Source organism: Vicia villosa, unplaced genomic scaffold (assembly GCF_029867415.1).
Source record: "Vicia villosa cultivar HV-30 ecotype Madison, WI unplaced genomic scaffold, Vvil1.0 ctg.003136F_1_1, whole genome shotgun sequence".
Taxonomy (NCBI): Eukaryota; Viridiplantae; Streptophyta; class Magnoliopsida; order Fabales; family Fabaceae; genus Vicia; species Vicia villosa.
The window spans coordinates 205,006-229,582 of NW_026706120.1; the positions used below are offsets into that span (position 1 = coordinate 205,006).

The 24,577-nt window shown below is 32.1% G+C and overlaps 2 protein-coding genes across 2 annotated transcripts; one reads left to right on the plus strand and one right to left on the minus strand.

Moving 5' to 3' along the window:
* Positions 1 to 10,931: 10,931 nt before the first annotated feature.
* Positions 10,932 to 11,474, minus strand: LOC131640444 (AT-hook motif nuclear-localized protein 17-like). The gene has a single exon (XM_058910836.1). The coding sequence runs from the start codon at positions 11,472 to 11,474 to the stop codon at positions 10,932 to 10,934; it is 543 nt and encodes a 180-aa protein (XP_058766819.1).
* Positions 11,475 to 13,676: 2,202 nt separating this feature from the next.
* On the plus strand, positions 13,677 to 14,708 carry LOC131640445 (uncharacterized). The gene has a single exon (XM_058910838.1). It carries the CDS (start codon positions 13,677 to 13,679, stop codon positions 14,706 to 14,708), a length of 1,032 nt encoding a protein of 343 aa, XP_058766821.1.
* Positions 14,709 to 24,577: the final 9,869 nt, after the last annotated feature.

The following is a 24,577-nucleotide window of genomic DNA, read 5'->3' on the forward strand; positions in this document are numbered from 1 at the left end:
ATAGCATATAATGTTTCATGACAAACGCATACATAACATGCACGGTTCTCATTTAGTTTGAGAATCTCAACATATACATTACATGCATCATGATATTGCATGTCACTAACTTGGTTTTTTCAGGTGGACGAATATCCCCAACAAGTTATTTTCAATCACATGCAATATTCTCCTGGATTCTATTTCAGACAAGCATTCCTCTCAGATATAATCAAACCAAAGATTCATGCTGAAGAGATCTCTCTTTCCAAATCACTTATCAACTCTAAACAAGCAAAGCAGATACGGTCTAATGGTGACTCATTCTGACGCTTCTAAATTATACTACAGCCGAATAAACAACTTCAAATCCTTCAGATCTAAGTCGATACCTTGGACGGTTCCTTAATGATCTACCTTCAGATCTAAGTCGATACCTTGGACGGTTCCGTAATGATCTACCTTCAGATCTAAGTCGATACCTTGGACGGTTCCTTAATGATCTACTTTCAGATCTAAGTCGATACCTTGGACAAGTCCTTAATGATCTACCTTCAGATCTAAGTAGATACCTCAGACTGTTCCTTAAAGCAATCAATCTTCAAGATCTAAAAGCAGACACCTCAGACGGTTCTGTAACGATCAACCTTCAAAGGTCTAAAGCGGATACCTCATACGGTTCCACAACGATCAACATTCAAAATCTAAATCGGAAAAACTTTTGACAGTTCCGTAACGATCAGCCTCCAAGATTTAAAGTGGTAACCTCGGACGGTTCCGTAACGATCAACGCATAGGTTTTCAAATCCTTCATCAAGATATAATCAATGGATTCATTCTGATGAACAAACCATCAACACATTTGCTAGATGGCATCTGAAAGCCCATCTCAGGTAATGTTTTGATCCACCAACTATATTTCTCAAGCCACATTCAATGCAATTTCCAACATCACTTCCGATGGAGGTAAGTGCAAACTTTCAGGGCATCTAAATATTCAATCATCTTCTACCTTCAGATTTCAATCGGTCTCTTCAGGTTTAAGAAGATTGAATAGGGGCAGCTGTTATACCCCAAAATTTACCCGCATCTTTTTCAGAGAGAAGGCAACAGACTTCTGTCTAAAAATTGGGAGTTTCATATAATCTTGGATTTTATTTCATAAATATCCTGATTTTATGAATACTCGGTTTTTTTAGAATATTTTTTATACGGTATTTTGGTTCACTGTTGAATTTATTCTTACCCAAACGCCAAATACTGTTTATCACTTCACACGCTGTTTATTTGAGATTTATTTTCAGATAAATAATACTAACGCAATTGGTACAGAATTAAATTTTTGCAGGCGTAAAGTCCGGAGATTCAGACTGTACTGGTAACAATTAAATTATTATTAGTTTTTTGTTTCCCACTAATTTTTGTACTATATTATTGTTTTCAAATCTTTTCCTTTCTTTTCAAATCTCTTTCTTTCAAATCAAATCCTAACTTTATTCTATACATCTTTCTTTTCAAACCCTACCATACACTTTCTTTCAAATCCTACTACCACTCAAATTTTCCTTTTTTTGTACGGTATCACTTCATTCCCCAACGTCTCCATCCTTCTTTTCACTCTATAAATACCCCTCATTTTTTCCATAAATTCTCACATCAAATTTCACTCATTTCCCAAATTTCTATCTCATAATTATTTTCTCTTCTTCCCCGGCAAAAATGGCAAAGTGGATGGGTACATTTTTTCTTATGGTCATCACTGTTTTGGTGGTGATCATGTCCTTTTTCTGTCTGCATAGTCCTGAAAAATGCGGACCTGGGATGCTTACACTCCCGTGCATCTATATGTTGTTATTTATAGCATGGGTTTTTAATCGTCATACTTAAAGTTTGTCGTATCTTTCGCTTTCAAATAATGTACCGTTCATTATATTTGTCGTACTGTTCGTTATATTATTTAATATTTGTACTGTCAGTATCAAATATTGTATTGTCTGTCGTACCGTCGTTTAATTATCAAGATAATGTTATGTGTGTTTATTGCTAGTTAAATATTTATTTTTCTGTGCATTAAATCTTTTTCAATTTTATTATCGGTAATTTCGTTCGCGTACAATATATTTTATTTATCATGTTTGTGTTTTTCTAACAACTCAGGTAAATAATTTTCACCATTAACACAATAAAAACAAAGAAAAAAAATTAACTTTAACTGTTAAGTTTTCACTTTAACTGTTACGTTAATGCCCGGACAGCCAGTTAACAGTCAAACCCGCTGACAGCACGATTCTCCGTGTTTTGTATCATCATTCAAATCAATCTTTTGCATTTCAAAATTCCAAGATTTTTGTTCTAGAAGTCTTATGATAATCACATGATCAGCAGAGACTCAACACTGCACAAAAATCAGGTACGCTTAACTGACTCCTACACAAACAGTCCCTAATTAGGGTTTTTGTTTTTTTTCAGGAGAACAAGTTTTTTGAGATCTCAAATGGATTTTATGGATCTCCATATGTCTCAAGGTACCACCAGACAAATTTTCAAACTTCGATTCGCTCGGACGCACAGCCAGCAGCTCAAACAGTCAACAGACGACCAGTTTGACCGAAAAGTCAACAGACAGTCAAAAATGAAATTTTTTGTCAACATCCATATTTTGTCAAAAGATTCATCATTTGATCAATGGTTGATCATAATTCATCAAGAAAAGTTCAGAAATCAACAAAACCCTAAGTTTCAAAATTAGGGTTTTCTCCTGAAAAAGTCAACTGAACTTTGACCGGCCATAACTCTCTCCTCGTTCATTCAAAAAATTCCAACAAAAGCTTATTTTGAAGGAAATTAAATTATATTTCAAATGAAATTGATCCCATGGTCATTGGATTTACCATTTGGAAAATATGAGCCAGGACATTACAAGTCATTTTCAAAGTCAGCAAAAAGTGGTTTTTTGTCAAAGCCCATAACATCAAGATAACTTCTCCAAATGCAAAAAAGTTTCCAAAGTATCTTGTAGAGGACATCTTGAGGTTTCTAAAAAGTACAAGAACTCCTTCATATGATCAAAATTGAGGGAGTTATGCCTTGTTGAAGTTGGCTATTTTTTGGGAAAATGCATGAAACCAACATTGATCAAAAATGTTTTTTTTTCCAAAAGAGGCCAAGTATTCATGATCCCAACATGTTTCTAATGATGTTAAAGGGCTCCCATGACCAACATTAGGCCCATGACATTTTTGTTTCTTTTTTAATTTAATTTTATTACATTTAAAATTAAATTAAAAAAGAAATGGTTCAAGACAATTATCCAAAGCTTTTGTCCTTAGCTTGAGTCACCGAGTTAGCTTAACTTCTGCAGCATAGAGATGTACAGCAGGCCTATAGCAAGAGGGGTGAAGAAAAAATGAAGCCATGGCCAAAGTATTCAAAGCTTTTATATTAAAAAATTCAAAAGTTCAAAGACAATCAATACTTGTTAGCTTAAGATTGCAGCACCTCTATTGCTCATAAATAGCTTAGGACACTTCAGTAACAAGGAGACACGAATTCTGAATCAATAGCATGCTTGTATCACACTTGTATCAACTTGAAATTTTCAAAGAAAGCTAAATTTCGAATTCTGAGTTTAAGCTAATTTCAATCCAAACTAAACACTCAAACACGATCCTTGAACATCATTGAACCTATCCAAATCAATTTCAAGCCTCAAAGCCTCACGAATCAGTACCCAGAAGCCACAGTTTGTCAAGAACTAAACCAAGTTCTAACACATACTTACATGCTTATTTAATTGAATTTAACCTTGTATTTGTGTTTATGGTGAAGCATAGATGCTTTCTGGGTGGTTTAATTAAAGTTTTAGTGCAAAGCGAAGCATATACCATTTTAGGGTTTTTGAGTTCAAAAAGAGGGGTCTTCGTTTTTAGGCAAAATTTTAGGAAATTAATGGTTCTATTGGGTTCGTGAGGTCCATACGAGCTCAACCATGGTCTCATATTAGATTTATCATGTTTGTATGAGATTTTTGAATTTGCAGGAGCTATGGCTACGCTTGGAAACCCTCACTAAAGCCTTTAGCTACGCTTGCAGGCTTTTGGCTACGGATGAAAGGTTGAAGACGAAGTCGTGGCAGCCTCTCATTGGCTGCCCAGCGCGCATTTTGTTTTTTTAAACTAACTACTCTGGTGTTTTGCAGTCTACGTCATACCACGCACCCTCAACATCAGAGCCATCAAATCAATTTGATCACTTCATCCAACGCGCACGCTTCGTTTGACCATACCATAGACCTTCCAGCCAACCACACTTGATCACTTATTTAATATATTTTTCATTTTATTTAATTTTCTTTGCAAAATTATTTAAAAATAGTTTCAAAAATCAAAAAAATATAATAAAAATATTTTTAGGTTGATAAAATAATATATTATTTTTTGACATAAAAATATGTTATTTTTCTTCATAATTAAAATATTTTATATAATTAATTAGATAATATTTATATATTTAGCTTTTAATTATTTCTAACCTATCAGAAAATCAGAAAAAAAATATTTTCTTTTTATTAAATTAAGGTTATATATTATAAACTAATTTTGTACATATTTAGAATATTTCTTTCTTTAAGTTTAATTTATGTGTATAATTATTTGTATAATTATATGTTAATTAGCTTAATAATCTCCAAAACAATTTCCAAAATCCCAAAAAAAATTAATTTTATTTTAAAATTAATTAACAAACAACTTGGACATATTTTAGACTTAATTTTTTTAGGTTTAAATTTTATTTCTAATTCCTAACCTTTTAATTAAATTAATTATGCATTAATTTTAATTAAAATCAACCATCCAAAAATCCAAAAATATTTTCCTTTTATCTTATTGCAATTTAAATTCATAGATAAATGTATAGGTTGCCAAATTCATGTAAATAGCGTAGTTTACATTTCTCGCACAATCGATGTAATAGCGTAGATTTACTTTCCGCATTTTACATTCCCGCACTTTAATTTCTGTACATATAAAATTGCGTGTATGACAAGAATAATAACTGAAGCGCTAGATCACTAATTTCAAAGACAACATATCTGAAAATAAAACACAATCACACTTGCACCTCTTAGGGTAATCCCTCTGTTACTCTTTTCAAAATCCATTCTACTATTTCAAATGCGATTCAAATAATTTCTTTCTGTATCCAGTCAAAGAAAATTTTCTAAAAGAAATAAGAAAGGACCTTACGAACTTAGGGTAGATCTCCTAATTACTTGCTCAAATAAAACAAAACAACAAATGTTTCACATATCACTGTTTTTCCAAAACAAAACTTTCAAAAGACAATACTTTGTATATATCCAAACAAGGATCATTGCGAAGTTAAAAATCTCTTTTTTTGAACCATCAAAATATCTTTCGAAAGATAAACACTTTGTATACATCCATACATGGATCATTACAAAGTTAATTCTTTACAAAAGTATTTAAAACCAGATACAAGCATTTCAAAGCAAGACAAACGATTCAAACAAGTGAGCTAAGCAATTAAGAGCCCGTGGATAACCATGGATATAATGGGGTGCTAACACCTTCCCTTTGTATAACCTACCCCCGAACCCAAAATCTCTTTAAGGTCTTTTTCTGTTTCTTTTATAAACCTTTCCTTAATTGGATAAAATAAAAGTCGACGGCGACTCTCTGATTTTCACAACTCAAAAATAAAAAGAAGAGTCAGTTTGCATCCCACAAAAAACCGAGGACGACACATCCCTTATAATTATTTGAATTATATTGATTCGTGATACATGAAGGAATCAAGTTGATGAATAACCTCTGACCGTCATGATCTGATCATTTCAATTCATTACATATAATGACTTGGTGCTTTCAATGAACCGTGCATAATTATGATATAAGATTGAAACATCAAGTTGTCACATGAGCCAAGTGGGAGATTGTAAGATTAATTTATTAATTCATTAAAATGACTCGTGTAAACAGAATTTGGCTTTAAATAAAAGATGCCTAAATGGTTTGATTGCAAAGTTTTGTTCAAGTAATTTTCTATTTGGAATGTTGAAGTGCTTTTAAATATAAAATTATAAAGGATATAATCATGCATGTCTAATATTGATGTATGCATCATAAACTTTTTTGCCAGAATGAATTATTCCTAATATATATAATATGCAATTGTGGTACAATATTCACGTTTATTGGTTTGTCACTTATAATTTTTATGCATCGCACAATTGTTGCGGCTTCATGAAAAGTAATGTTCTTTTTAACAACAGATATCACTCGTGAATGCCGCTATTGTATCAAAAAGGAACGTCTCAATGTGAATTGTATACATATAGGTAGTATATCCATTTCACTTTGATTAACAGAAATACACGAAATGGTGCTAATGCATATAGAAACGTTATTGCGATGGAACCATGACATATTATAAGATCTGACTTTGCATTAAGTCTTCCAACGTTTAATATGTCTTAAATTTTCTGCAATGCTTCAAGATAGGCAATGCTTCAGATATTGTATAAGTTTGAAATAATTTCAAAAAAATTAAATACTTTTTCATCCTTGAATGGATAGAAAATTATATTTGTTATTATAAGTTAAAGAAATTTTATAGACATATTCATAATGAATATGAATTAGAATTTAATCAGTTTTTAAACATACAGTACCCGCTGGTTTCTTGAAAAATGCAATGCAACAAAGTTTCTCCCCAGGAAAGTTTGAATAAAACGCCAAGGAGTGAGCAAAATAAGGCGTGTGGGTTGAATGCGATTATTGCAATGGTGAGCGAGGGGACCAATCATCCACTCCACCTCAGCATAGTAAACATCCCCAATAGCGACAACAGATTCGTCGCTTGTAAACTTGGACACATCATCTTCAGCGGTTCTTTTTGTAGGTTTCTTTGTATCTTCTTTAGCCCAAACAATCTCTAGTTTACTCATCGACAATCCTAATAACTTAACTTTCTTCCTTAAATGTTCTTTGTCTAGAAAACAGGGTTGACGAGTGCAAAATAACAAATGAGTTTAACTGATCTATTAGTAAGGTAGTGGTGATGATGATGGTTATTATTCTTGGAAAATTCTTGTTCAAAGGGGATCACTATCTTCGTTCCCATGAATTGATTGATGTGATCAATAACCAACATTTTATCGTACTCATAAGAAACTAGTTTCGAATTCAGAATAATAAAAAATTGACTTAGAAGAGTTGCGATAAACATGTGCTTCTGCAAGTAAATAAGATGCTCTGATACCAACTGTTAGAAAATTTTATATTTAGAATTTCGATATCATGATTTTCACATTGTTTTAATTTCTATGAGAAACAATAAAAACATATCCAGATCCATAACGTCGATTCTTGTCCGGTTCTTGATTCTTGATTCCAATTGTACGATCCTCTCTTCCTTCTTCCTTATGTTATCTTTGATGTTGAAGATACTTTTGTGTGTTTGTGAGAAATGAAAAGGAATGAGAAAATTTAGTGTTGTTTTCCTAAAATCTTATTCCAACAATCACATTTCATCTCACGAGTCATGTCCCAATAGCCATGAAGAGAGAAGAGAGATTTAAATTTTAAATTTCAAAATAAAATCCCGTTAGCTTATTTATCCAATCAAATCGAAATAATCATCACATTTAAACATCTTTTATTTAAAGACAAATTTTATTTACATGAGTCATTTTTATTGAATTAAAAAATTAATCCTACATACTAAAATTGCAACTAGTAGATATTTGCATATTATACTACAAGCGAAGAATATGAAGAAGCAAACTCTTCAAATTTAATTATATAACACTCGCTCAAGAGTTGTCGTTAAAAATCCTCCTTAACCTTTTATGCTTATTTTGCTTTTTCTCTTTTTCTCTTTCTCTTGGGTTAGGTTTATGTCCTCAAAGATTTTTTCTTTTATTAAAATCTACTACTAGCCTATGTCAAATATATTTTTAAAAAATATTAAATTTTAATAATTCTTTAATATATATTTGTTGCGCATATGATTTTTATAATAAATTTAAATTAATATATTTTAATTATTTTAATTTAATTTAGAAGATAGAAAAAACTAATTTAATTGATTTTTCATATAATAATTAAATCATTAATAATAAGGAACAATGTCATAAATGAATTATTTATATAAAAAAACTTTTTAATGACTTATTTATAAAGACTAATGAAAAGACAAACACAACAACAACAAAAAAAGATAAATTTAGTTGACAAATAACAAATTTTTAGAAAAAAATACGATGTATAGGAGAGTTGTTGTTTTTACTAAATAAATATTTGAATTATTTTGAATTAATAACAATTTTAATCTACTTCTTTCATTTTATTCACAAAAGTAGTTTCACTTATTTTAAGTTCAAACACTTTAGGTTTCATTTTTACATTTTACACCGAAAATTGATGGTGTGTCATTTATTATTTTTTTTCTCTTTCTCACATTTTGCACTTACAGTTGATGATATGTGGATATATATATATTTTTTAATTTTAAAGTTTTATAAATGGTTTTATAGATTTTTATAAAATATTATTTTGAGTATTTCTTTCTTTTACTTCAATTTTTTGGATATTAAGATATAGATTTTTATAAAAGTATAGTTTTTTTTAAATTAGTTTTAAGATATATCTTTTAAAAATTATGTAATTTTGACTTTTTTTAAATATTTAATAGTAAATATTTAATTAATTTGTTATTCATATAAAATTAATAATTTATTTTAATATTTAAAAAAAATCATAAAATATATTTTGAATCTACTATCAGCCTATATCCAATATATTTTTAAAAAATATTAAATTTTAATAATTCTTTAATATATATTTTTTGCGCATATGATTTTTATAATAAATTTAAATTAATATATTACAATTATTTTAATTTAATTTAGAAAATAGAAAAAGCTAATTTAATTGATTTTTCATATAATAATTAAATCATTAATAATAAGGAACTATGTCATAAATGAATTATTTATATAAAAAAAACTTTTTAATGACTTATTTATAAAGACTAATGAAAAGACAAACACAACAACAACAAAAAAGATAAATTTAGTTGACAAATAACAAATGTTTAGAAAAAAATACGATGTATAGGAGAGTTGTTGTTTTTACTAAAAAAATATTTGATAATTGAGGGTGTGTCATTTATTATTTTTTTCTCTTTCTCACATTTTACACTTAAAGTTGATGATATGTGGATATATATTTTTTAAATTTTAAAGTTTTATAAATGCTTTTATAGATTTTTATAAAATATTATTTTGAGTATTTCTTTCTTTTACTTCAATTTTTAGGATATTAAAATTTTAAAAAATAAGTTAAAGTATAGTTTTTTTTAAATTAATATTAAGATATATCTTTTAAAAATTATGTAATTTGGACTTTGTTTTAATATTTAATAGTAAAAATTTAATTAATTTGTAATTCATATAAAATTAATAATTTATTTTAATATTTAAAAAAATCATAAAATATATTTTGAATATACCAAAAAAAGTATTTTTTTAAAAATAAAACAATGAATTAAAAAATGTTTTGTTATTGCTTATAATAGTGACTAAGTAATAAAAAACTGATACTTTCAATTAAAAAGTAAATATTTTAAATCTTTAGATAGGAATAGGTAAGAATGAGAAATATCTTTTCATTAAAAAAACGAGAAAAAAACTTATAGTACAATAAATCTTCAATAAACTTCTCCATTCAATGTATTTGTTTCAATATCTACTATACAATTCTAAATTTTAACCTAAATAAAGATTGATGTATTATATTTTATTTTTATTTTTACTAAATATGACTAAAATAGATCTAATTAAAATATACCTAAACACACAGATCTTTAGAAATAAAAAAATCTAACATAGTTGTGGTTGAACATAGAATAGTAAAAAGAAATTATTTTAAAAATAAGAATATTATTTTGTTCTTTTTAAAATTAAATCTATTTTTATTGCAATGGTTGATTTTTCATTTACATATAATTTTTTTAATCTTTATACAGCTTATTTAACATATACAATAGAATGAAATATCTTCTCTTAATTTGGTTTTTAAAATTTTAAAATAGGTTATTTAGTCGTATCAATGAATTTTTTAAACTTTTAAAATTATTTAGTTTAGTCTTTATATAATTAAATATTCTCGTGATAGAAGTAAAATGATTATCGCTTAATTGTAATTTTGGTCTTTTTATTTTACATGATTAACGAAATTGGTTCTTTTATTTTAAATTTAAATAATTTTAGTCCTCATTTTATATTTTTGCATTTAAAATTAACGATATTTTTTATTTTTTTTAATTATTTAGTGTAGTCTTTATATAATTAAATATTCTGTTAATAGATGTAAAATGATTATTAATATTATTTAATTTTATTACATAAAAGCATGTTCAATTTATAAAAGATTTGTTATTGAGGCTGCAATTTTAAAACCAAAAGCATATTATAAATCACAATTGCACATGATATAATAAATTAATTAATTGTTTATATATATATATATATATATATATATATATATATATATATATATATATATATATATATATATATATATATATATATATATATATATATATATATATATATATATATATATATATATATATATATATATAAAAGAGAGAAAGAACATTGTAAAAAATACTTGGTATATAACTATCAAACGAGTAAAATGAAAAAAATACTAATATCTGTTTAATATTTAATGACACTTAAGAAAAGACATAAAAACAACTAATTAAATTTATTTTATTTGAATTTTAAAGGACTAAAACAACAAAGAGGAACACATAAGAGTCTTTGGATATCAAATAGTGAAGTTGACAGATTCATGTGCTACATAGTTAAGATTGGTGATGAAATCACCAATATGTATTGGTCCACCATCTTCAATTTCTCAAACATTTCTATTGGTGGAGACCGTCTTGTGGAATGCAGTTTTTCTAGAAAGAGTGGCATTAATAAAAATAACACTAGCAGCAGTAATTTTTCCAACAACAACTCCTCCAAACACATATGCATTAGGACTAGAGAAGTATACAGTAAAAGAGGAACATGGTGGATGAGCTATGAACTGTGGAGGAGAACATTGACAATTTGGATTTATATATGTTCCAAATAAAGATGTCATATGTATGGGTCCTTCAATGGGTAATAATGGGTCGCGAGTTACTGGATCAAGAATGGTAACATTAGAGATAAGACCGAAACCCCTCAACACTCTTATGTTGGCGTGACGTTGTTGAGCATATTTGATTATATGCTCTACAATATCTTCTCCTATTGGGATCTCAAGTCCAACTAGTTCTGTGAAGTTTTGTGTGTCTTCCTCGATAACAATGTGTGGTTTGGGCTTGTTCTTCGAGCCTAATGGTCTACCCATTCGTTTTTTGGATGAGGATCTGGTAAAGTCCTCTGGTGGATCTTGAGAGAGATCCATATTCTTACTAGATGATGTAGGGATATATGTTTTATTATGAAGAGAATAACAATGTGGTAAGGTATTTATAGTTATTTCGAATGTGGGATGTTTGGTTCTTATCCATTGGAATTTCAAATTGGACTGTGATTTTCCTTCTAGATTACTATTAGTTATGGAATATAACCTCCCTTCTAGATTATCTATTAAGTTGAAAAGTTAGTCTTTTAAGGAGAGAAAAATACTTCTACGTTCTATAAGACACATAATTAAGTGTTAAGTAACTTCTTAGACCTTATAAATATTTTAAAATTCATTTTCTGCTATGTAAGTTTTTTGGAAAATTTTGGATTTTCATTTGTTTTTTGTGAGCAATTTTATTCTTTACATATGATTTGGTAAATCTTTTCCATTGATAGTAAAATGCTAAAACCTCCAATTTTTTTTATATAGACCAAAAATGAAATTTAATATATTTATAAGACCAAAAATATATTTAATCTTATAATTTATATCATAATTAAACGAGGAGTGAGAAAAAAAAATCATATTATAGAGATTATATATGTAATTTTTAAATCAAAGTCTTTGTTTGAAAACTAAATCACTCATTTTTCAATCTTATTTAATTGAATTTAAAATAAAACAATTTTATATTTGTCTAATAATTTATGGACGCGTTTGTTTTGGCTTTTTTAAAAAATGATTTTTATAGTGTTACATAATTTTGTGAAAGATTTTTTTACAAAGAAACTTTTTATAAAAGCTTCATATGAAAATATTGTTTGAATAGTTATTCTTAAAATATGATTTTAGGTATTTCATCTATTTATGGAAAAAAATTTGGATATCAAAATTTTAAAAAATCACTTCATTTTGAAGCTATTTCAAATAGATTTTCATAAAAATCGTTTTTGAAATACAACTTTTTGAAAAAATTGCAATTTTAACTAAGTTTTGGTCTTCAATAATGTATGTTTATGTTATAGGATGTCAAAAAGTGTTTCATTTTAGAAAAAACGAATATAAAAAAACTTGTAATATTTTGAAAAACAATTTTGGAAAATCTATTTTAAAAAATACAAAGAAAAAATTCATTTTTTTAAAGTTGAAACAAACAAGATTTCATAGTTGTTTTTAAATAAGAATAAATTTAGATTTTATTTTAGTATTTCTTGTTTGAACATGTTATATGACAAATATTTTAATTTTATTAATTATAAGTCATGATCCTTAGGCAATTGACAAGGTGTCAAGACACCAATGTGTCACGGCACCAAATCCTACCCATTTATTATTCTTAATCTAAAGATTAAGATATATTCACTTAAAAATTAACACATGAGTTTTTAAAGAGATTTTATCTTAATCTTAATCTTTGAATTAATAATAATAAAGGGGTAGGATTTGGTGTCAATGACACCTTGATCCTTTAAATTTAAGTGCAAAAGTATGAGAGATGGATCAAAATTATTTAAATTTAAAATAAATGAACTAATTTCGTTAATCATGTAAAATAAGAAAACCTAAATTATAATTAAGCGATATATATATATATATATATATATATATATATATATATATATATATATATATATATATATATATCCTTTGATTTATATAAAATCTAATGGCTATTAAAACAGCAGTTTTGTAAAATATTTCCTTTTTTTCATAGTGCTAATCTTTCCATATTTATCTATCTAATTAATTCCATATATATTAACAAAATATTATTTTTCTTTGCTTACACATAAAAAAAATATTATTTTTCTCTCACATGAATAATCAATTCAATATATATTTACATCAAATAAAATAAATAATTAACACACGAGTCTTATATGATAAAATTAAGTTAATTTATTTTTAATTATAAATAACACTACTAAAATTTGATCAATAAATAATACTATTTATATTTATTACTAAAAATTCACAATCAAATTGATATTATATTAAAAAATTATTTCGTTTTTATTTTTAAATAAATTTCATAAAATGGATTACAAGGCAGATAAATAAAATATTTGTGAAACATGATAAATAATCATATATGAACATATTGTTAATTTTATAGATTAAAATATAAATTAAAGAATATGATTACAAGGCAGAAAAATTATTATATATCAACAATATATAAAAAAATGGATTAAGATTAAATTAATATATGTGAAAGAAATTTATTATATTAAATATTTATATTAGATTTTTTATGAAATGGATATATGTAATGTTTACTCCCCTTGTTGTATTACTCTTAAACGTGTCCTGTGGAGAAGTCTGATAGAGCTGAATTATAGGTTCAATGATGGTGAATGGTTGACGGGTGGAGATTTCAACGCGGTTAAAAATGGGAGGGAGAGGAAAGGAAGGTCGACGGAGGGAAACAATGCGGATTGGGATGAATTTTCTGGTTTCATAAACGACACAAGATTGGAGGACGTGGCTTGCAAAGGCAAGCCACTCAGTTGGTTTAGTAGTGATGGTAGAACCAAAAGTCGCATTGATCGTTTCTTGATGGCTAAGAAGATTGTGGATTGGTGGGGGGTTATTGGGCAACAATTAGGTGAAAGGGACATATCAAATCATTGTCCAATTTGGATCGTCGCGGATAAGAAGGATTGGGGACCAAAGCCGTTTAAGTTTAATAATGAGTGGTTTCAGAATAAGGATTTCATGGGTTTTGTAGAGAAAGAGTGGAAGGAGATGGAGGTTTACAGCCGAGGGGATTTTGTGTTGAAGGAAAAAATGAGGATTTTGAAAAGTAAACTAAGATGGTGGTATGTAAACGTTTTTGGAAAGATTGATATGGAGGTGGAAGACGGCGTAAAGGAGATTAACGATTTAGACAATCTTTCATCGGATGTTGAGGAGGAAGAGGATGCAAGAAGAAAGGCGAATAGGAAATTATGGTTGAATCTAAAAATTAGGGAGAACATGTTAATTCAAAAAGCAAGATTGAAGTGGCTTACCGACGGGGACGATAATAGTAAGTTCTTTCACGCGATTATGAAAAGCGGCATAAGGCGTAATTTTCTTGGTCCTTTTTCTTCTCCAAGAGGGATGATTAGTGAAATGGAGGACGTAAAGGATATGGTTTTTGATCACTTCGAAGACAAATTCAAAGAGATGGATGCGATTAGACCATTTCTTGAAGGAGATTTGTTCAATTCTTTAAGTGAGGAAGACACGTGTTCTCTTGAATCACCTTTTAAAGAAGTTGAAATCAAAGAAGCGGTGTGGAATTGAGATGGTTATAAGAGCCTTGGCCCGGATGGATACTCTATTTATTTCTTTATAAAGTGTTGGGAGATATTTAAGAAGGATGTTCTTTCTTGTTTCAAAGATTTTCATTCAGGGGCTTCCCTTTCTAAATCTATTACTTCTTCTTTTTTGGCTTTGATACCTAAGTCTAACAATCCGTTAGCTTTAGACGACTATCGTCCCATTTGTTTGATTGGTAGTATTCACAAGATCATATTGAAGGCTTTGGCAGGTAGAATCAAGAAAGTTATCGATAAGATTATCTTTAATAGTCAAAGTGCATTTGTCCCCGGAAGACAACTTTTGGATGGGTTTTTGTGGAAAATGAGATGGTAGATTTTGCTAACAAAGAAAAGAAAATTTGCTTACTATTCAAGGTGGATTTTGAGAAAGCATACGATAAAGTTAATTGGGTTTCCTTCGTTCCATGATGATTATGATGGGATTTGGGGATAAATGGAGTAGATGGATGAATGCTTTGGTCTTTACGAGTAATATGTCGGTAATAGTGAACGGTAGTCCCACTAAAGAATTCAAGGTAGAGAGGGGTTTAAGATAAGGCAATCCTATCTCTTCCTTCCTTTTTGTTATAGTTGCAGAAGGCTTGAAGGGTTTAGTAAATAGAGTGGTGGAAAATGGTGATTTTGCGGGTTTTGACTTCAACGGTCGGTGTTTTATTGATGTCCTCTAATTTGCGGACGATGTGCTTTTAGTGGGAGATGGTAGTTGGTCTCACCTTTGGGCATCAAATAGATTTTGCGGGCGTTTGAGATGATTTCGGGTTTAGGCATAAATTATCACAAAAGCAAGTTAATTGTAATTCACATAAGTCATAATTTCTTAGAGATAGCCACTAATTTTCTTGGGTGTCGAAGGGAATAAAAAGAGTTTACTTTTTTGGGCATACCGGTAGGAAGCAATCCTAAAAAAATACACACTTGGGAACCTTTGATGAAGAAAGTAAGGAAAATATTGGCTAGTTGGAAAGGGAGATTTATTAGCTTGGGAGGAAGAATCACTCTCATTAAGGCGGTTCTAGGTAGTTTAGCAATTTTATTTTTATCTTTTTACGAGGTACCAAAGAAAATTGTTAAGGAAATAAAAAGCATTCAAAGCAATTTCTTATGGGGAGGAACTGAGACTAAGAGGAGCGTTCATTGGGCTAAGTGGGAAACAGTTTTTCTTCCGATAGAGAAGGGCGGTTTCGGGGTGAGAAGGATAGAAGATTTCAATTTGGCTCTTTTATGAAAATGGAAGTGGATAATCCTTGAAAGAACCAGGTCCTTGTGGTATGAAGTCTTAAAAGCTAGATACGGCGATATCAACCTTAGTGTGGTTCACAAAGGAGACAAGGGCAAGAGGGAGAATCTCATGTCGCACTGGTGGAGGGATATATTGGCTCTAGAATCGGTTAAGCCTCTTGGATTTTTTAATGAGAATTTTACTGTTGTAGTGGGAAACGGTTTCGCCACTTCTTTTTGGCATGCTAATTGGATAGGAAGGGGAACACTAAAAGATATATTCCCTTTGTTGTATAATATTTCTCACTTGCAGGATGTGTCTGTTGCGTTAATGGGAGAACGGCTCGATGGCGTTTGGCATTGGGGAGATTTCGGTATCCCTATTCCCGCTCATAACAGCTTGGCCAGCATGTTGTGCTTCATCAGCGGAAGTTCAGACCCTTCAAGACAATTCTGATTCTAACAGCAATGCGGCAAGGCTGGAACTGGAAGCTCTGTACCAGTGGCTTAAGGATGCAGCAGCAGTGGTTGACTATCTCAGACAAGATCGTGTGCAGTGGCAGCACAACTCAGCCGGAGATTTTTCGGTCAAAAGCTGTTACGGTGTGATCAATGCCGCGCGACATCCGTATGGTCCAGCGGGTGAGTTTGACAAGGCTCTTGCTCTTGTTTGGAAGACGGTTGTTCCAATGAAAATTAAAGCTTTTGGTTGGAGTGTTTTTATTAGCAAACTTCCGACGAGAGGAGCTCTATCCATTATAGGTATTTTATCGTTTTCCAATTCATCATGTGGTTTTTTTGCTGCATCAATGAAGAAGTCACGGCGCATTCGTTCTTACTATGCCATAATGTCAATTTGGTGTGGAGGGATATAGCCGAATGGATTAGTTTTGTTAATTATAAGGCGGGAGGTATCAAGGAATTTTTTTTGAAATGGAGATCCTTTGGTAAGAAGGAAAAAGTTCGGAAGGGAAAGGAGGGAATGTTGTGGTTGGCAGTGATGTGGGTTTTATGGATGACTCGAAACAGAATCGTTTTCAATGGGGATAAGTGGAATATATCCGACATTGTTTGGAGTGTGAAAGCCTTGGCTTGGCATTTGTATTTTATTGGGAAAATTACACAAACCAATTGTAAATTTTACGAATTTAGTAGAAATCCTATCCTTTATATGTCGTAAAGTGCAATTGGCGTTTAATTTTCCTCTCGGAGTTATTTTTCCGAGTTTTTCGTAACAAGTTTTGAGAACTTGGGTTCTCTCTTTCAATGTAAAAGGCATAAAAATCATTTAAGGTTCCTTAATTCGTCAGAAAATCGTTCAAGTTTGTTAGTGTGTGTTGTTATTACACCCATATATTGAAGGATCTAGTTTTATCAATTGTTATATGCTGACTTAAGTCCCAATAACTGATCGCGACTTTACGTGTCTATAAATCTGATGACTGCAAGTGCACAGTCGTGTCGTGTAGTTTTAAAAGATATCGAATCCACAGGGACTATAAATCGATCTACCGTTATCTAAGGTTACTATGTAAAGCTAAGGCTACTGATATTTTGATTCTTTCTAGAGGGAAGGTGATTGTAAAATCAAAGAAATATAATAATAAGCGGATATCAGTATGTATTTCGTTTAACTTAGGTGATCCGAAGGTCCATTGGCTAATGTATTAATTTAATTAAAAATATTTATTAATTCTATTGATTAAAAGTCCTCCTCTCAAACTCTCGCTCTGGTGATTTAGACTACTATCCTAACTCGTAATGTACGCTCTCGCCATCCCATTAGATTTAGAAAAGCTTTTTGGAAACAACATAGTTAATAAAATGTTTGTTTTATGAAGTCGTTACCCACTTAAATCTCCTAGTCTCAAACTCTCGCTCTGTTGACTCGGATCATGCTAGTATTCCCTAACGTACGCTTTCGCCATCCTGGTCGGGTTTAAAAACAATTTTTGAAAGTAAATAGTTTCCAATTAGTTTTAATACGCTTTCGCCATCCTTAAAACTAATGCCTTATGTCTACTATCCAGTTAAAGATCTCAAACTTTTGCTCTATTGATTTTAACCTTTGATTGCCTTAAAACCTCAAATTTTCGCTCTATGGATTTTAAGAATCTACTAACTAAATTATACATAAAAACCAAAAACAAGTGATATTTAATAAAACATAATTAAGCCAATTTATTTCGGATCCCACGATTAACTTACTTTACATACCGATATCTTAATTAATTAGCCAGACATATTAATACGGTTAAACATGCATAAATTAATTTGGTTCATAATAAAAGGCATGTTAAATGGCATACAATATATCATGCAAAATAAATATAAATGAAGGCGGTAAATAATAAATCTGAATAAAGTTAATCTGAAATGAAATTGAATCTTTAAGTACTCGAACTTCCACCATAGGTTGGCTGGATCGTTCTTCAGAAATTATAGGCGTAAAATTTAAAGGCAAGGAATATAAAAATAAATCTAACGTAAGGCTAGATCTATGAAAGGTTCACAACAATTTCCGGTGTAGAAATTGTTGTGAGAAAAAGGAAACAATTAAATGAAAGGCAGAAAAATTAAAATGCTTGAAGAATAAAATTGGCAGCACTTCGTTAGCAGAAATTCGGACCCGGAGAACTGAGGTATCAGTCTCCTTTTATAGCTGAGGCTTTGTAGTTGGATTCCGTGAATGTAGCACTTTCTGGCCTTAGGACTCGGAGACGCACGTCTCCACTTCTGTAGGGAGACTCAGCAAAACGACTTGAGACGTGCGTCTCAAGTGGAGAAAATATAGGGGCAGTTGGAGACGGACGTCTCCTCTTGGTGACGTGGCAGAGAGACGTTGGAGACGGGCGTCTCCACGTGCTGAAATGGATTCTTCAAATGTGGGCCACGCGCAAATGGTGATGTCTAGTTCCTTCGTGGGCTGGGCTTATATCTTTGCATAATTGGGTCTTCTTTGCACCCTTTTCTTACTTCAGCACCTCTTTTTCATCTTTTAAGCATAAATAATAGTGAATTTAGCTCCATTTCTTCTCCTTTTCACAAATAGTCTCAATACGAGCGTAAAACCTGAAACATCGCAAATACCCGCATAATATCACAATAAAACAATATAATTGAAAGAAAATGCTAATAATACTTATGGATTTTAAGCTAAATATACGATATAAAATCGTGTTATCAAATTCCCCCAGACTTGAACCTTTGCTTGTCCTCAAGCAAATAATAAGATAAAGACAGGAGGACAGTGAAATGAAACGCATGTCCACCACGTCGTTCGGGTCGTACTCAGCTACAAAGTGTTTTCGTCTGAAATTCATGAGGTAGATCCTAGCAATAAACTTACAGTAGCGACACTAGACAACTCCCAGCGTGCATACCAATCCGAATCATGCCATCATAGCTTGACCTCGACTCATCATCTTGTTTTACCCGTTTCATTCGCGCGCAATCACATTAAGCCTATTATCTTGACACGCACATAGCAGAGTAGCCGGTTAGTGACTATGATCCTTTTCATGGAGTTCTGGCACATTTATGTGGTATACTCCTAAACGCTCATTTGTGGATTGTGGGGAATCAGACCATAGTCCTTCCTACCAAGTTCAGTACCAGGTAACTTCTGAACCAATCAACAACGAGTTTTTAATATTTGAGATTTGTGACCGTTAGGTTAAATGATCGTGTGAGGATCACCTTACTTAGTAGGTACATTTCTATTGGCAGTTAAGCATATAATAATAATTATATGGATCATACACTTATATTCATCGACTCTCTGCGTAGTTGGTGTCTAAGACGGTGCCGACTGCTAGAATAAACTAATAAGGGTTACTTCAAAATTAAAGTCGATGGTTTCGGTATAAAGGGTATTCAAATCGGTTACGCACACTCGGGGGTTTTAGAGTGTCGGGACGATAAGGGTATTGTCTCAAATCTTCACTTTGGTTTCAATGTATAAGGTAAATAGCTTCGTACTTCTCGAACGTGCAGGGTTATGCGTTTATCGTTTTGGAATAAAATTTTTGTTATGGCTCAAGAAAATGGAAAAATTATAATAGACACGGGAATATGCATATAAGACTTAAAATTCCATAAATATGCTTGATTGAAATTGAAAAGAAACGTTACAAGGAAAGGAAATAAAAGTAAAATGATACTAAAGCAAGTAATACGACTCCCTCAGACTTAATTGATGCAGTGTCCTCAATGCATACGAACTACTCCTCGTTGTTGCGGTTGCGAGAAATGCTTGCGCCTCTTGTACGAACACGTCGACGTCTATTAGTAGGAGAGCCATTTGCACGAATGTTAAGATCATGCAAGTGTGTAGCGATTTCAGTGTAGTGGCCTTCGGTCATAATAGCGTAGTCACGATGCTCTTGTTGCATTTCTCGAATTAGCCTTAGTGTTTCGTTTTGATTTGTCTGCATATCTTGAAAAAGTTGGTCTTGTCGTTGAATTGCAGCATACATGGCATCGAGAGTAATTGGCGGAGGATTATTTTGAGGAGGTTGGTTGAAATCAGCATCTGCTTGGTTAAACTCTTGTTCCATTTCATCCACCGGCTTATTAGGATGTTCAGGTTGGTTTTCTTGAGGAACTTCATTAATAAGCCTCCAACGCTGAATATAACGGATGTTGATTTGCTCGGGGCATGGCAGGATGACATTTGGAATCAAAACTTTGTTGACGACCAGAGTGAAACGGCGACCAGGACGGGGTGAAACCAAGTGAGAGTCACGGCAGTAAGTGAGATCGAGGGACTGAGCAGGCATCATGAGATGAGAAAGGGAGATGAGGTCGTCGACGAGACCTAAGGCACAGGCCAATGTGGTAATAATACCGCCAAAACAGAAGGGGTTTGTAGCGGGAGCGTTGATGCAGCCTTGGATGTGTTGGAGCATAAATGGTGCAACATTGATGCGGATATTATTTAGCGCACAAAATAAGAAAAATAACTCATTTTGGTTTACCTTGTGGTTGTTGGATCTTGCAAAAATAGTGTTACCCAAAATACGTTGAAAATAACGTATAGCGGGATTTTGAATATGAGAAGCATGAAGATTCCTCCAACCGGTAGCATTTTCGCCAGTCAGATTAAACCATAATTCAAATGCGAGTTGTTCCCAAGGTCGGCCATGGAGTTCTTGAAAGATTGTGCGATGAGCATTTGGTGCATTATTAAAATGCAAGTACGTAGCAACTTCTTCTTGATCTAAATTATAGTCACGGTTAAACATCCGAAATTGGATGTTACCGGTTAAGAGTGGTTGATCAGAAGGAGTGTCGTAGTGGAAAGAGCTCAAGAACTCTAAGACGAGCGGCTCATAAGTGGGTACGTGTTCGGTACAGAGATGGTGTAGGCTAGATTTTGTGAGTAGACGGGTGACACCATCAATCAGAACCAAAGTTTCTAGACATTCAATGTTCACGAATTTCGTGGGGACAACTGAACATTCATAGAAAGCAAGATATTTGGTTCGTTGAGCATTGTCGTCTTCCTCTCGAAAGATAATTTGTGAAAGGTCGGGAGGAGGTCTCTCAGGGCGCACACTTCGGATGACTGAACGTGGAGGCATAATGTGTTTGGGAGAAAAGGATGTGGAGAGTGGAAGAGTAGAAAATGGTTTGGAGGTTGTGAAGAAAAAGGAATGGTGGTGGTATGGTTTTATAGTGAGGTTTGAAAATGGTGGAGTAAAGATGGGATTAAAGGGGATTTATGGTGGTGTTTGAATTTTGAATGGGAGGAAGAATGGAAAATGATGTAGAGTTATGGAGGTGGTGATGGAGGGATGAATGTGGTTTATGGTGTTTAAATGGAAGAAATAATGGGGAAGATAAAGAATATTGAATGATGAATTTTGAAATTCAAAATTCAAAATTCAAAGATGGGAGAATTTATGGTCTCTACGTGGTCAAACGAAGCAAACAGCTGCAACACCCTTGGGAGACGCGCGTCTCAGGTGTGTAGTCTGCTGGGGGACAGGGTGTGGAGACGGGCGTCTCCTGTCCTTAACATGCAGAAGTGTGGTCCCATAGAGGTGGAGACGGGCGTCTCCTAGCCTAGGGAACAGGCCTGTCTCGCATGGCTGTTGTGTACATGTGCTGACAAGTTCAATAAACATGGAAAACAGTACATGCTATGTTACTATAAACAACAAAATGCCAGACTGAGTGTATTGTATGCATTCATGAATATATAACAATCAGACAGCAGAATAGTATAACACAGTAGCAGTAATGAATAAAATATTGCATTTCGAATTAAAACTGGGTACTGAGTGTTAATAGTAGCAGAATGTAAAATGCAGAAAATGAAATTCTAAACTAGGAATAAGAAATTGCTAAAACTAGAAATAAAAATCTAAAATCTAAAAGTCAACATCTAGCCACGTCTGTTATTATGCACATTAGAATAAATGTGTTTGAAGACTTCGTCGAATTGGGCATTGACAGTGTCGATGAAATCGAAGAAGTGCATTTGTAGAGTGTGTAAATCGTTGCGCATATGCTGAACTTCATGTTGTAGTGCATCTATAGCTTGGCCTTGTGTGTTCGGGTTATGAGCGTGCTCGATCCTCGGAGGAGCATTTCTTGGGGCCACTGATTCAGCGGATACAACAGGTTGTTGTTGTTCAGGCTCGACATCAGTCATATCTTCAGAATGATCTTCTTGTGAACCAGTAGGAGTCTCAGGTTCATACTCAAGAACGGGTTCATCTTCAGGTAGAGGCTCATATTCAGGCACATGATCATCCTCGGGCATAGGTTCATATTCGGGTACAGGATCGTCCTCGGGAGGATTCATGTCATAATATCCAGGAGGAGTGTCAGGTTCAGATTCCGATACTTGCATGTCATCATCAAAATGTTCATAGGCTTGTGGAGTTTCAGGAGATGATTCTCTTTCAGGAATCTGATCATAGTAAAGCCAATTAGCAGGGTTGTGCATACTTGTCCTTGGATTCGGTAAGGTGAACTGGTCCAGTACTTTGTTATCAATGAGGAGATCAAATTGGTCAGGACCAAGGTTTCCAATGATACCTCTATTAAAGCAAAACTGAATGTCCATGGAGTTATAGTTACCAAAAGGTGTCAATCTAAGCAGTGGTGTTCTCAGACCAATAGCATTTGCAATCATAGTGACGAATCCGCTGATCAGAATAGGTGAAACCTCGTCTTGCGTGATGCGCTCGAAGTTTGCTAGCATAAATGTAACAGCATTAACCGGGCGATTCTGAGAGGTGCAGAACATGATAAACAATTCTTCTCTAGAGACTTCAGTGACATTCTCAGGTTTACCGAAAATGTAGTGAGCGATAATCTTATGCAGGTATCTGAAGGCAGGGTTATGAATGCTCTCGGATTGAAACTCGTACTCTTCAGGGTTATCGTTACCAGTAATCTTACCCCAGAAATTTTCCAACCCCCAGTAAGCAAGACGTTCCTCTGGAACTGTGGTGTATGCATCCGATCCATGAGGGATTTCTAACATAGCAGCAAAATCACGGGCACAAAACTGATATTCTAATCCAAAGAGTCGAAAAAGGATAATTCCTCTCCTTAATCCTTGTCCACAGTTAGGCAGGTAAGTCAATGAGCTCAAGAACTCTAGAGTGAGCTTTCGGAAGGTACAGAATTTGCAGAACAGGTGAGAATCGGTCCAACCGATTTGGTTCAGCAAATACATGACACTTTCGTCAATTCCTAACTTCTCTACAGTCGGAGGATGAGGGTAGAGAGTCAAACCCATTTGCTTCTCAGCTAGCTTAGCATATCTTGCTTGTTGTCCTCTACCACGGAATATAACTTCCATATTGTCGACTTCTTGCATCTTGACGAGTTAGTAACTAAATAGGCCTATAAGTCGAAAAGTATGAAAATTAAGTTAGATTTAGGCTAGTGTTGGTAAAAAGGAAAATTAAAAAGAAATAAAAATTAAAAGATGTAACAAATTATAATAATAATTATAATTATAGAAAGATGAGATTTTTATAACTATGATTTAAAATAGTGATTATAATTATAATAATTATTATAAGTGGTAAAAAGCATAAAAGATTAAAATAGAAAATTAAGATAATAACAAGATAAAATATTTTAAATAAAAAGATAAAAAATAAGAATAAGAAAAAAAAATGTGGATTGTCTCTCACTAAGCGCTTTGTTTTATGTCGTAAGCTCGACGATTTAAGCGAAAATCATTTTTCCGAATGAGCGGGCAACTCGTCAAGTTTTAAAATTTGAATATTTTCATCGTGCTCGAGATGATGGTAATATTTAAGACGTTGCCCATTTACGACAAAAGGCTCGACCATTTCTCCTTTAATTTCTATTGCTCCGATCGGAAGTATGTTAGTAATTTCAAATGGACCAGACCATCTAGATCGTAACTTTCCAGGAAATAATTTTAGTCTAGAATTAAATAACAGGACTCTATCGCCTATGCTAAATTTTTTCCTAGATATACGCTTGTCATGCCATTTTTTTGTTCTTTCTTTATAGATTTTAGCGTTTTCGTAAGCGTCTTGTCTAAGTTCGTCTAATTCGTTTATGTCTAGAATTCGTTTTTCACCAGCAGTAGTGTAATTTAAGTTTAAATTCTTA